Consider the following 14,220-nt stretch of genomic DNA (forward strand, 5'->3'; position numbering starts at 1 on the left):
ACCCGGCAGGCTTCGAACCAGCCGCTGCAAACAGAAGGCAGCAGGGCGTAAGAAAGTGTACAGCCCAGCAACTTGCCTTATTCCTGGCTTCTCCGCCTGGCACTGACACTGCTCCGGACATGAGCTGCCCTTTCCATGCCTCCTGTGTGTTCTCCTCTGCTCTCCACCTTGTTTTTTAAGTTTCTCCAGTTACAGACTGACTTGGCTACCCCTCCGAAGCAGCTGCTCTTCAGTTAGCACCCCGCACCGCCCATGGCTTCGCCCTCACGTCACTGCACCGGAGATTTCATCTGCTTCCCCCCTTACCTCCATGATGAACCATTCCTGATTTTTTCATTCATTTGCCACAGGTCTTAGTGGGGGTTGGGAGGGGATTTTATACGGCAAACCAACGAATGTAAAATAGGAGTGCAAAGTGCACCCTGTTTGTCAGAGGCTGGAGAGGGATGGCAGGAGGCAAATCGCTTGATTAGTCTTCGGTCCACCCTCTCTGGGGCACCTGGCACTAGCCACGGTTGGCAGACAGGATACTGGGCTAGAAGGACCTTTGGTCTGACCCAGTACGGCCGTTCTTATGCTGTCTTGGGCCTAACTTTGTGGGGACAAGTTTCTGGAACTGGGAGAGGAGAGGGACAGGTGAAAAAGGACAAGTGGTCCTGTGGCACCTTAGAGACTAACCAAAATATACAGAATCATGAGCTTTTTGGGTAAAACCCACTTCCTCAGATGACTGGGGGTGAAAAAGTGTTCATGTTTCCAGCTGAACAAGAGCCTGACGCCCTCTCGTCGTGGACCCAACCCCCGCAGTCCTCCCAGGACTCCCCACTAGCTTAAGCGAGGGCTGTGGCTCATCCCAAGGGTTGGTTAAATGGACCTTGACCAGCTGAGAATGAGTCTGGCCCTTCCGCCGGAGCTCAGCATTAGCTTCACTTTCCCTCCCCAGCATTTGTATTTCTCTCTGGGTTCCAACAGGCTCCATACAAGACCTTCCGGCTCCATTTTGCCGAACTCAGGACGGCTCGTTCCGACAAGAAGGAAAACACTTGGGCGCTTGGCTACCCTGATCCTGAACTCTGACCCCTGGGAGGTTTGCCCATCGCCAGTTACAAGCAGGCCTGCTAAAGAGGGAAGAGGGCAATGGGGGAGCAACCCCGGTAGGGTCCAGCAATTCAAAAGAGATCAGGACCCCTTACTGCCTCTGCCACTACTGAGGCAGTGTCCGGAGCTCTGGGCTCTTTAAATCACCGACAGAGCCCTACGGGGCATGTTCCGGGAGGCTGGAAAGGGCTGGCAGGGGAGGCAGCCCCACCCACTCTGCTCCTTCCCCCGAAGTCCGCACCCCTTCCAGAAGCGCAAAGTGGGTCCCTCACCTTACCCAGGAGCCCAGCAATTCTGTTGGTCCCTCTGGTTCCCCATTAAGCTCCCATAAAGCTACGCCATTGGGCTACCGTTAGTCCTTCTAAACCCTTTTCTACAACTCCCATCTGGTCATTTGCCCCACAGCACACTGATCCCAAGCAGGGCACCGAGTCCTTTCTCCTTACCATGCTCTCCCATCAGATGATGGAGCTTCTCAAAAGGGGCTGCATTCAGACTCACGGGGCTATTAACCATGGCCACCGGGGTGCTGCTGTTTTTCTTCGCTTTGGGTCCCGGGGCAGAGCTGGCTTTGCTAGCTGAAGGCAGGATGGTTGGGTAATTCATATTGCCATGGTTGGCGGGGAGCCCAGTGATTGGGGTAACATTTGCGGAGGCATTGGAAGACTTGCATTTCCCCTGGGGTCCTTCGACGTGGCAGTCGGCATGGTAAATGCTATGGACCGACTCTGAATCCGGAGGCAGGGGCGGGCTAGGCAGGTTGGGGGATGGAGACGGAAGCATCAGCTGGCTCCCAGACTGCATGACTTTCAGCTCCAGGTCACAGATCTCCGGGTTGGACCGTGGGCCCCGCGGGCTCCCGTTGCTGATGTGGTAGTGGTGGTGATGGTGGTGGTGGTGGTGGATGAGGTGGTGGATGGACGTGATACGTTTTTTGCTGCGGTGGCTCTGCCCAGGCGGAGCGCTGTTGGGGTTGACCTTTTTCCGGCGCTTGCTCTGCCAGTTGTTGTACAGGCGTAACGTCCGCCGCTTTCCCTTCCGGAAGATGTGGCAGATATATTTGAGGAGCTCATCGTAGCAGCTGCCCGGCTCCGAGAAGCTGGCGATTGTGCTGTCGTTGGAGAGGTAGCGGGCACGCTGCTCCTGCATCAGCTGGTTCTCCCGCTGCTTTGTTTCGGAAAACTGTGTTGCTATTACAACCAGGCACAAGTTAATCATGAAGAAAGAACCCACCTGGGGAAGCCAAGGAGAGAGGAATTTTACCAAAAAGCACCCACCGAATACACCTCATTACCCGAAGGGAGGAGCAATATTTGCAGGGCTCGTTTTCATGCCAGGCTTTGCCCATCACGCTAAATGCCCAGGTCTGAGAATGAAGTGCTGCATTCATTCATTAATTAGTTAAATAATTAATTAATCTGCACTTATGCACTTTTCGGCAAGGGAGCTCTTTCCTTTTAAACACCCTCCCATCCCCTCCCCCCACATCTAAGACTGACCTAAGTTCAAGGGGGAGGCTACAAATCAAAATGTAAGCCGGGGTCTGGTGACCAGCTGGCCAACGTGCCAACAGCTGGCCAAAGTGCAAAGAGAACGTTTTGCGGTGTGGGGAGCTGGGCCTCTTCCCTTTTGTACTGTTGTTCCATCTTCCTTTCAAGATACTTACCCAAAGGCCAGCTCTCATTCAAGCTCTGATTTGGAGAGCCCCGTCCGGTCTATCTCCCCCCCGCCTCCAGCCTGCTGATCACACCGCTGACCCAGGCAGGGGCATAAAAGGAAAAGGGGGACTTGGTGCTAAGGAGACTAGGGGTATGTCTACACTGGCGCGGTAATTTCTGGCTTGGCTAGACATCCCTGCACTAGCTCCGGCAGAGGCAGCATGCTAAACATACAGCATCGCGAGTCTCTCTCTTGCCGTGAGTCACGTGTGAGTCTTGGTGCGTTGATTTGCCTCCCAGGAATGCTGGCCATTTCCCCAAGACGGGCCTTTTGCAGCTTCTCCTCTAGCACTTCCCCCCAGCCTGGCCTTCAGCAAAGCAAAGAGCAGGGCTCAGTGGTGCCCGGTCCTTTTGGAGAACCTCACAATTCCTTTTGAGCGCCACTACCCTCGGCCAGCCCTGCCTTCCCATCCCCCCACAGCTGGGAGGCCTCTGTTCCCATCAGGCGACGTGACCTGACTAGAAGGCAGCTCGTGCGTTGGTCTGGCCCACCATGAACAGAAAGCCAGTGTAGCTAGAAGGGCTGGCTGCCCCAGTACGACCCCATCCAAGACCATTGGTGGGTGCTCAGGCATCCAGCCCGACCTGCTGCTTCTTCTGCAGTGGCAATGCCGCTAGGTGAAAGCTTGTGCTGGAAATGACCCCGACAGCAGCAGTGCCTGAAACCACTCGCCTGGAGGCCAAAAAGCTGGCGCACCGCTGACCCAGAGCACAGCAGCCCCACAGAAAAGGCGTGTGCGTCTATCAGTGCTAGGCACTGGGTGCATGTCTCGCGCCATCTGGCAGGAGATACATCTGCTACTAAAGGCTAACCTGGCACCTGGAGCTGTCCACGAGTCGTTCCTTTCTAACCCGGACACATTGCCTTCTGGAACGCCTGGACGGCTGGAGAAGTGGGAGGCAAGAGGTATGCGGGGCTTATTCTCAATCAGTCCTAGAGATTGATAGTCCACCAGGCACCACAGCTAGGAGACGTCTGGGGGATAGGAATTCGGCACTTGCTGCCCTGGGGGCCAGAGGAAAAGTGCAGAATTCCCTCCAGGACTGTAAGGCGGAGGCCGGGCGAGTGAGAAAGGGGGAGGGGCGGCCCATACGGCTCGACAAGGCGCAGCCATGCCTCCCTATTTGCCGCTAAGAAGGACAATGCTCGTTGGGGCATAATCTCCCACCCTGCAGCGTTCTGATGGCACCCAGGCCCTTGTAGGGAGTAGGGATGGAAACGTGTAGTCAATTAACGGATAAGCAAAAACGTATCGGTTAATGCTAGAGATGACAAGCATTCCCCGCCCTTCTGCCAGTACATTTTTTAGGAGGCTGGTCAGCAGCCCGGCTCAGTCCCGGCTCACGCTGGGTGTAGGACCGACCCCTGCGGCGGCTCTGCATTTAAAGTGTGTTAGGAGCCAGGTGGGCAGGCAGCCCGGCTCACTTCCAACTTGTGTCGGGTCTGGGAGCTCAGACCTCCCCTAGGCAGGGGCTGCTGCCACCCCACGCTGCTGCCTCGGTACCAGTGCAGGGTGACAGGCAGCCGGTCCATGAGGAGAGCTGGGTTTTAAACTGGCTCCCCTCGTGGACCAGCTCCCACCTGGCACCCCACGCTGCTGCCTCTGGATCAGAGGCAGCAGCACGGAGCGGCAGGGGGCTCCTCGGGAGTGGGGCTGGAGCACACTGGCTGCTGGCCCTGCCCCTGGGGACTATGGACAGTCAAGTAACCCATAAGAATTCATGAGGTCACTCGACTATTCAACTGACCACTATTTCACATCCTTAATAGGGAGTTCTTCTGGCCCAAAGGACACGTGGACAGGATTATAATCCCAGCACCAGGCTCTTCTGCAGACCCAGGGCCCTTACCCATCTTTAACAAGCAGCGGTGGGGGAGGGTGCATATTCAGCAACTCATACTTACTATTATAAGCAATATAAAATATATAAAATTGTAAAAAGAATGTGCATCCATAACATAATACATGATGTCAACCCATCCTTCCAGGGTTATAACCTACGGGGAGAGAAAGAAAAGGGAGGGAGAGAAGAAGAGTTACAATCAGGATCAAAGTTAATGGCAAACCTCTGCTAATGCCTGTTACTCATCACGTTGCAAAATCCGTCACGGTCCTCGCAGGACTTCTCTCCGTGCTGGCTTAGCCTCACAGCAGGGAGGGCTGCACATGCGGCCAAGAGACTGGCCCGGGGTTTCTCAGGCGTAATTAAAACCGAGACAACACCCGAGGACAACGAGCAGCGGAAGTCCTGAGTCCGTGCCAAGCTGCACCTTCAGAAGGAGCCGCAGCAAAGCTACGGACGCGGACATGAAATCTACCCTGTTCTGGTGCTGCTATCCCACTTACGCGGGGTCTATTATAGCAGCTCAGTTCTTTGTAGCCTCTATTCCAAAGTTTAACCATAAAATTGCACTATGGAGGGGCTGCGGCCAAGCGGAAGGAAAGAAAGTTATTTCAATGACATTGCAACTCAATTACGTACTTGTGTTCTGTAGAAAGGGAGCTGAGGATGTAATTAACACCGCACAGCCAGTGTTCAGAGCAAAGTACCAGCACTGCCGCGTGCAAGCTTTTTAGTTCGTTAGAAGGCAGCCTGACCTTAATTGCAAGATTTCACTCCCTCTGCTGGATCCTTAGCGGGTCTCTTTTTTCTTTTTGCACAACCAATCAAATCAATGCACCGGATTCTGCATTTACCGACAGTAGACTAGGCGTGGGGCCAAATGTCATCTTTCATTATACACCAGCTCATATCTGGAGTGGCTGCATTGACTTGGATGCCATTACACCGCTTTTGCAATGGGGTGGGTGACTGAGAGCCTTGACCACCACAGTTACTCTTGATTGACACTGGGGTGAATCAGGCCAAGTCAGCAGGTAGCTTTTAAAAGGACTCAGGGCTGGTTACATCCATTGAGAGAGTCAGACCGACTTCTTCCACTTTAGTTGGTGTTGTGTAACTAGCCTTAAAGTGGGAGAATTGCATGTGCAAGGAATACAGGGCATGTCTACATGGCTGTGTAAGCCCCAAATCAAACCCAACCCTCCTTTTCTCCAAACACAAATTGCGCTAACCCAGGAACCCACGACTACCCATGGAGGAAGGTCTGAGCTTGAATCATAGAATCATAGAGCTAGAAGAGACCTTAGAAGGCCATCAAGTCCAGCCCCCTGCCCAAGGCAGGACCAATTCCAACTAAATCAACCCAGCCAGGGCTTTGTCAAGCTGAGATTTAAACACCTCTAGGGATGGAGACTTCACTACTTCCCTAGGTAACCCAGGGTTCAAACCCTATTGCTCAGCAGTGTAGATACTAGGGATGTTAAATATCGATTGACTAGTCGAGTAACCTCATGAATTCTTATCGGCGAGTCGACTATTCTATAATCCCTGGGGGCAGGGCCAGCAGCCAGTGCGCTTGGGTCCCACTCCTGAGGGACCCCATGCCACTCTGCGCTGCTGCCTCTGTATCAGAGGCAGCAGCATGGGGTGCTAGGTGGGAGCTGGTCGGCAAAGGGAACCAGTTTAAAAACCAGCTCCCATCGCGGACCGGCTGCCTGTCACCCTGAGCTGCTGCCACTGATAAAGAGGCAACAGCAGCAGGTGGCAGCAGCCCCAGTGTGGGGTGTGGGTGGAGTCTGAGCTCCCTGACTCACCGTGAGCCGGAACTGAACCGGGCTGCCTGCCCGTGTGGCTCTTAATACACTTTAAATGCAGAGCCTCAGCAGGGGGCGGTCCTGGACCCTTCATAAGTCAGGACTGAGCTGGGTTGCTGGCCAGCCTGCTAAAAAATTTGCTGGTGGGGGAGGGGAGGGAAATGTGTGTAGTTTATAGCATTAACCAGTCAGCTTTTGCTTATCGGTTAATCGACTACACCAGTGTTTCTCAACCAGCGGTACGCGTGCCCTTAGGGGTACTCGAGAGGAGTCTGGGGGGGTACGTCAACACAACGGAAATTTGGAGAAAACTGAATTTTTGTTTTAAGTTTTACAGCACTTGATTATTTTTGTACTTTTTACACCCAAAAATTTAATCGCCCACCCGGCTACAATGAAGTTGTTTAAACAAACATGTTGTAATGGTAGACAAATTGTGTGTGTGTCTGAAAACTGTACCTCCTGGGGGTACTTAAAATTTTTTTTTTTAATTTTTTTTTAAAAGGGGTACTTAAAAAAAAAAAGGTTGAGAAACACTGGACTACACTATTACATCCCTAGCAGACACAACCCCACAAGATTTGTGTTTTGGACCATGATCCTATGGGTCGTCTTTCTGCATCCTCCGGACAGTCAAGTTAGATAGACACTTCACATTCTCCCAAGCTGCACCACAACCCCAGGCTGGAGTAGCCACATTTTGAGGAGGAAATCTGGGTATCGTTGGTGGGCGATTGCAGTGTGGATGCTGGCGCTGCGGGTTCAAGTCCAGGTTAGAAAACTCTTAACCAAGGTTTGAGAGTCTGTAGGTGCTCAAACTCTGGGATCTCTAACCCAGGGTCGGCTGACTTCAGTTCCACTAACCCTAAGCTTACATTGCCATGTAGACATACCTATCGATAGGTAGGTTCTTCCCCCCTCTGTTTTTATAATGGAGCTGAAATATAACCAGGGGGGGTCTTTGTTATTTGATTTGATATGCAAGAGCGTGACAGTTGCCCATGATCACCCTCAGCCTGGTGGAATAGAACATTTCCAGAATCCTTCCCTTACACATCACTCTCCCTGGGTTTACACAGGTGCTGAAAGGGACAGAAAATGACCCACTTCTGATTCTCCTGGCACGTCAGTCCCTGGAAGCCAAGAGTAATTCTATCCAATTCAATGGTGTAAAACTGACACGACGGCAGGTTCCGGCTCCGAATCTGCCGTTTTTCCCCTGGTGTGGAGTGTGATCGAAACATTTGCACAGAACAAAATTCCTTTCCTCTGAGTTCCTGGCAGGCATGTGCCATGCCAGGCCGAGGATTGTCTGCGGCACTAATTGCTTGGGCTGTTTCCCGGGGAACCCAAGGAGATCGAGTTGGCAGGCAGCATGGCAGTCTATCAAACTGCTGCCAGTTACCCAAGAAGGAGGGCGCCGTGGTAACGCTCAAGGTTTTATTTTAGACCCTCTCTCTCCCTGCTTTTGATGAGCCTTTCGGAGCGATGCTGGAACAGCTGCGGGAACAGGTGTTCTATCCGTTTACACTTGGCGGTGAAAAATGAACTCAGGGACCCACGCCATATTGGCTCTACCTCTTCGCTGAATTGGAGTTTGGCTGGCACGCCCCAAACCGAATGTCGAAACATGATTAAAAGGCAGAGGCATTTCAAGACTGGGAGCTCAGCGGTCGAGTTCTCGAGGTGCTATCAAGAGCATCGCCTGAGAAACAAACTTAGGAGTGTGAGTGGAGGGGGAGAACTGAATCTTTACAGTAAGAGAGGTTTTTTCCCTCGTGCATTATGCATCATTTTCAGTCGCGACACCAGATTTCTGCTGCAGAAGGCTGAAAACTCACCCTCCCCCTTCCACCTGCCAGCAGTTCCCAGAACAGTCGAGATGTGATTAGGATTCACAGTGCTGAGTTGCTTACAAAACCAAGTGATGCCGATGGAGAGGCGTGGCTGGTTCCTTGTGGATTCAGTCTTACAATGCATATGACACTGTCGGATGAAGACCGACCCTCGGAAAGGGCATTCCTGAGCTGGCTGAACCAGGAATCACTGGAAATCTTATCAGAAATCTTGGTCTCACCAGCTCCCTTTTTTCTGATCAATTAGGTACAGCAGCGCCTGCCACCTGGATGCTTGTCTGAGTGGAAAGAAGCCCCTATACTTATAGGTGCAATCATTTACACTAAGGACTCGTTCAGAATTTGCATCTATTTTAATTCCCCCTTTATAGAGAGAATCAGGCCCCTGGACTTTTGTCCATTACTGGTTTAGATAAACCAGCAGACGGCAACAAAAATGATGAGGGGGATGGAGCACACGACTTACGAGGAGAGGCTGAGGGATCTGAGGGTTTTTTAGTCTGCAGAAGAGAAGAGTGAGGGGGGATTTGAGAGCAGCCTTCAACTTCTTGAAGGTGAGTCTTGCCCACATGCTCAGGGTTTAGCTGATCGTCATATTTGGGGCCGGGAAGGAATTTTCCTCCAGGGTAGATTGGAGGTTTTTCGCCTTCCTCTGTAGCATGGGGCACAGATCACAGCTGGAGGATTCTCTGCATCTTGGGGCCTTCAAAGTATTTGAAGGCTTCAATATCTGAGATCTAGGTGAGAGGATTATTCTAAGAGGGGTGGGTGAGATTCTGTGGCCTGCACTGTGCAGGGGGTCAGACTAGATGATCATAATGGTCCCTTCTGACCTTAAAGTCTATGAGTCTATGAGTAAGGGGGGTTCCGAAGAGGATGGAGAGAGGCTGTTCTCAGTGGTGGCAGATGGCAGAACGAGGAGCAATGGTCTCAAGTTGCAGTGCGGGAAGTCTAGGTTGGCTATTAGGAAAAACTATTTCCCAAGGAGGGTGGGGAAGCACTGGGATGGGTTCCCTAGGGAGGGGGTGGAATCTCCATCCCTAGAGGTTTTTAAGTCCTGGCTTGACAAAGCCCTGGCTGGGGTGATTTAGTTGGGATTGGTCCTGCTTAGCAGGGGGTTGGACTCAATGACCTCCTGAGGTCTCTTTCAACCCTAGGATTTTGGGTTTTATGAAACTGAACTAAACAGGTTCATCCTTTGCAACAAACAAAGCTATTCATAGGGAAAATCCAGAATACATTAGTGTAAATCTGGAGAAATTCTTTTACATTTCACAAGATTGCTTTGGAGAGACTGTGCCCCTTGGAGAGTAGGATATGACTCCTTATTTATGTCCCCAGACCAAAAACATTTGGGGGTTAGGTCAGGAAAACTGTATATTACCCTTACAAATCTGATCTCTTTCAGCACTGTATTGGTTTTGACTCCTCCCTCGGGCACCGTGAATGTAACATCACCTACTCTATTAAATGGAAATTATTCTCCTCTCACTTCCCATCTCCAATTTGATTAATCCAGTTGGCACAAAGCCCATTTGTTCCTCCAACCCTCCTTTAAATATCTTCCCAGGACCTGCCTCACCTCTTCCTGTGTTTTGCAATCGCGCAGTCCATGCTCAATAATTACATTCAGTTCCAGTTAGAATCGTTCACAGACAGACGTATAAAACAGCCCCTCCAAAATGTATCAGTTCAAAGCCTCCCCTAAATACAACATGCAATTATTTATCAACAGCGATAAGGCAGCAAGAAACACACTTCCTAATTCTGCTCTGATGGAAAAGATTTGTGCGAGATACGCGGCAAACCCCAACCGCCCGCTGGAGGGAAATAGCTGAAAGATTCAATTAAGATGATTGGCAAGTTAGTCTCACAGGGCGCTGCCAATTGCAGTATGTTGCAGATGGAGAGGGAAAGAAAAACTGCCCCCGGAACACCAGAAAGGGATTTGGCTTATGAAATCTGACCTGCTTGGGCAGAAAAGGGGGCTGTCATGGTAGGCAGCTGAAGGTCTTATAGGACAGGCACTGGTGTGATGGGACATTCCTTATTCTTTATGGGAATATGCTTATGAATATGGCAAAAAGGGATGTTGCTGTATCACAGAATCATAGAACTAGAACTGGAAGGAACCTCAAGAGGTCATCGAGTCCAGTACCCTGCACTTACGGCATGACCAAGCACCATCTAGACCATCCCCGACTGGTATCTGTCTAACCTGCTCTTAAACATCTCCAGTGATGGAGACTCCACAACCTCCTGAGACAATTTATTGTGGAAAATCTCTTCCGTATGCATGTATCATTTTGTGAGATACTGCATGTGAGAGATCATTGGAAAGGATGGAATCTATTGAAGACGATTTTTCCATTTTATGCAACAATTATTCCTGTACTTGAAGATAAAAATACGAAGTATAAACCTGCATTACCAATGTGTAGTCATGCAAAGTGAGGGCCATTCATGCTACTCATGGAATGTAATGGCTCAATACTCAGGACAATGATTTGTGAACAGACTTGTTTCTCCTATAAGCCTGGAAGAAGGGACTATGGTGGCTCCTACCAAGACATGTGACCATGTCACCAGATGCTGGGCTCCATCTTGGATGTTGTATTCTTCCACAAGAGCAGAGGGAAAGTTAAGACAGAACACAAGGATTACACAAAACTTATATAAGGGTGAGGAGTGAGGTAATCTAGGTCGCCAGTTCTCCCTGGCTTCCCTACCTAAGATGACAGCTGGAAACATCTAAGACTGAACTGGGGGCAGGACTGGGCCCAGGCTGGAAGGATTTTCTGTCTGTGAAAGAAGCTTTTTAGAACAACTTTGAGGGTGAGCTATTACATGTAACTAGTTTCCTTAGCGTATTAAGCGTAGCTTGCATATTCTGTTGTATTTTGTTTAGTAACCTACATTGTTCTGTGTGCTCTCTCTTATGACCACCTAAATCCTACCCCTTAGCAAAATCATGTTTATTTATTAATAAACTCGGTGTAAAATTTATTTCCTGGGGGAAGGAGTCAGCATCTGGGGAGCCAATAGCATCACCAGGCCCATGGGAGGGGGGGGGGGGGGAGAAGGGAGCAGATCCGTGCTCTGGGAAGGGGAAGGGCATCAGGCAGAAGGGACAGGATCAGGGAAGCCAGCCCACAGCTGTCCGGGCTGCAGCGCATCCCCTCCCGTCCAGCCCTCAAAGCCACCAGCATGGTGATTTAAAGGGGCAGGGGTTCCAGGAGCAGTGGCAGGCTCTGGGAACCCCGGATCCTTTTCCATCAGCAGGCCTGGACCCTGTGTCTGTGCTGCAGCAGGGTCACATATCTGACTCAACAAAACAGGGTCCTGGGGGGCCACGCTGGCAGGGAAAAGAGGCTCAGTGGGGTCTCAGCACAGTGGGTAACAGTCCCAAAGGGGTCCTGACCCATCACAATGGGATTATCCATCCAACTGCCCTGCCTGCTTGTACCATTCATGCATCTATTTGCAGCAGTGAGGGGTGGATTAAACCACCCAAATCCCAACAGCACCCCCAAGAGTGGGCGTGAAAGCCCTGCCTCTTGTGCCAGGAACTTACACCCTACAGCAGGGCTACTCCACTTTGGAAGCCCCGAGGCTTGAGGTATTGAGCCACAACGATACTCACAGCACTTGCCGAGGGCCACAACTTAAGTGTGGTTGCATTTACATGCAAATATATATGCAAATATATGCAAATAGCTTCTTTCACTCTGATGGGCATGAACACAAAGATTAAGGCAAGACTACACCACACACAGGCCCCATTTAAGTCAGTTCTGCTGATCTTAATAAAATTCAATACTGACCCGATTTCCACCCATACGACAGCACTTTTAATGAGCAATGACAGTCCAGCAATTTAACTACTAAAACGTATCTCAACAGAAGTTGTTCTATTGACGACTTTTTTTGTTTTGGCTCCCATCCGCAAGCCACGTGTTGAGCCCCGTGTAAACCCAAACCGCACTGCGGGCTGCTAACAAATTGGCCGAAGGCCACATATTGAGAAGCCCTGCCCTAGAGCCTGATTCTCCACTCACATCAGTGCAAAGACGTGATGGAAAAGTTCACTAGTGCGAATGGCAAGACACAATTTGACTCCGCGTTGCACCAGGCCCTGCCTCAGAAGTGATTCAGTGACATTCTGCTGGCACTCAGCAAAGTCTCTCTTGGCTTTAATGCACAGGGTTTTAGTCTGCACCAGCGGGTATGAATTCTAGCCCACAGGAGCGCATCGTACAACTGGCCCACGTGGATCTTGCTGGTGTGCACTCAGAGCTCACTAGTGCGCGCTAATGTAGCGCAGTTCCAAACAACCTTATGTCAGCATGTGCCAGGGGAACGTTTAGGGGTTCCATCACAGTCCTTATGGGCCACATAGTGCCTGCTATGCAAGTGCAGCCTAAAATGGTGCAGATTAAAGCACTATGTAGACAAGCCCTCCTATAGGGCAGGTCTGTGCTACAAATACTCTGCTGGCATAACCATAGTGGTATAAGCTTAACCTCTAGTGCAGATGCAGTTTTTACCCACGAAAGGAGGAGTTGGTGAAGTTAAATCTCCTCCTGGAAGAACACGCGATACACGGGCAAAAGGATTCTATGTGTCTACCCCCAGTTTTTTCCTGCATAGCTCCATTGGCTAGGGGCTCTGCGTTTTTCACACCCTTCACTGATGCAGCTGGGCCAGCAAAACTTTGTAGTGAAGACAGAGCTTCAGTTACCCTGGGGCTGAGTCTCCCGTTATGTTTAAACTGTAGTAATGCCCTAGATTTATAGCAGTGCCCATGGCAGCAGAATCAGGCTTTCTTTTCACATCAGACAGAATCAGCCTACGATTTGAGATCTAAACGCATAAGGGAGATGTAGATTAAAGCCATTAGCTATCAACTCAGGCCTCCTTACTATTCAGTGACAGATGGTTTACAGTTCCCCCCCTCCTCCCTCCGGTCGGTCCCCAGATCACTTTCACTCTCTTTCCGGAATTGTTTCTTACAGTTCATCTACAAGATTCCACCATAAAATCATTGTCTCTGAGTGCTGCCAAAATATATGCAGCGACTTGGCCATATCCCAGTCAGAGGCTAGGTTTTTCTTCTCTTTAGTGCCACTTTTTGAGAGAGAAAGAACCCCCCCCCCACACACACACACAAGTTCCATTAATTAGGAAAGTCAATGTTAGCTTTGAAACACTTAATTCTTCTCTGTATATTATAAAGCACTAATGGGGAGTGCCAGATGGACTGTTGCGGAGAGAAATGAACCTTGAAATCCTGCTAATCAATGGAGAAGTTTGCAAAAATTATCTTGTGAAAGAAAACCTACAAGCTAAGTACCAAGTGCACAGCATACTAAATTCTGGCCTCATCCCTGATGCTAGAGCTTAAAACACGGGGAGAGTCTACTTTTGAAATTACTTGAACTAGCTTTACTTGTAGGGCTGCTCTTACGATGTTTGGAGGGGGAGGGAGAAAGGGATGCTGGCAAACAGGTGACTAGAACTAGAAGCCTAAATTCCTAAATTCTATTCCCAGTTCCGATACTTTAGTCAAGTCCCTTGCTTGTTTATTTCAGATATTTAGGACCTGACTCAGCAAAGTCCTTAAGCATATATTTGCCTGGCTGAATCAGGGTCTAACACAGAACTGAATCCTAAATGTTTGCAAAATGTTTTGAGATCCTTGCATGCCAGGATCATGTGAACTGACACATGAGTCAACATTTACATATAGCTGCAAATACATGTATTTGTATTCAGCCGGTCCTCTGCACATGCTGGGTACTTTTTGTGCAAGATGAGGAGTACCTGGATCAAAATCCATGAAGCTGAATTGAACGGACAGTCTGTGATCTGCTCTGGTTTTCACCGCTT

The 14,220-nt window shown here is 50.2% G+C and overlaps 1 protein-coding gene across 3 annotated transcripts in view; it reads right to left on the reverse strand.

Moving 5' to 3' along the window:
* The window catches only part of CACNA1H (calcium voltage-gated channel subunit alpha1 H), a 576,049-nt gene that overhangs the window by 172,740 nt on the left and 389,089 nt on the right, over positions 1-14,220 (reverse strand). For 2 of the 3 annotated variants that reach the window (XM_075899792.2, XM_089769320.1), the window contains exons 8-9: positions 4,723-4,815; positions 1,545-2,331 (exon numbers count right to left, since the gene is read on the reverse strand). In XM_075899792.2, the coding sequence (XP_075755907.2) occupies positions 1,545-2,331; positions 4,723-4,815 (880 nt within the window). The remainder of the gene's footprint in view (positions 1-1,544; positions 2,332-4,722; positions 4,816-14,220) is intronic. The other variant, XM_089769319.1, reaches the window with a different exon arrangement.

The sequence above is a fragment of the Pelodiscus sinensis genome, chromosome 15 (genome assembly GCF_052426305.1).
Source record: "Pelodiscus sinensis isolate ZL-2025 chromosome 15, ASM5242630v1, whole genome shotgun sequence".
NCBI classification, from domain to species: Eukaryota; Metazoa; Chordata; order Testudines; family Trionychidae; genus Pelodiscus; species Pelodiscus sinensis.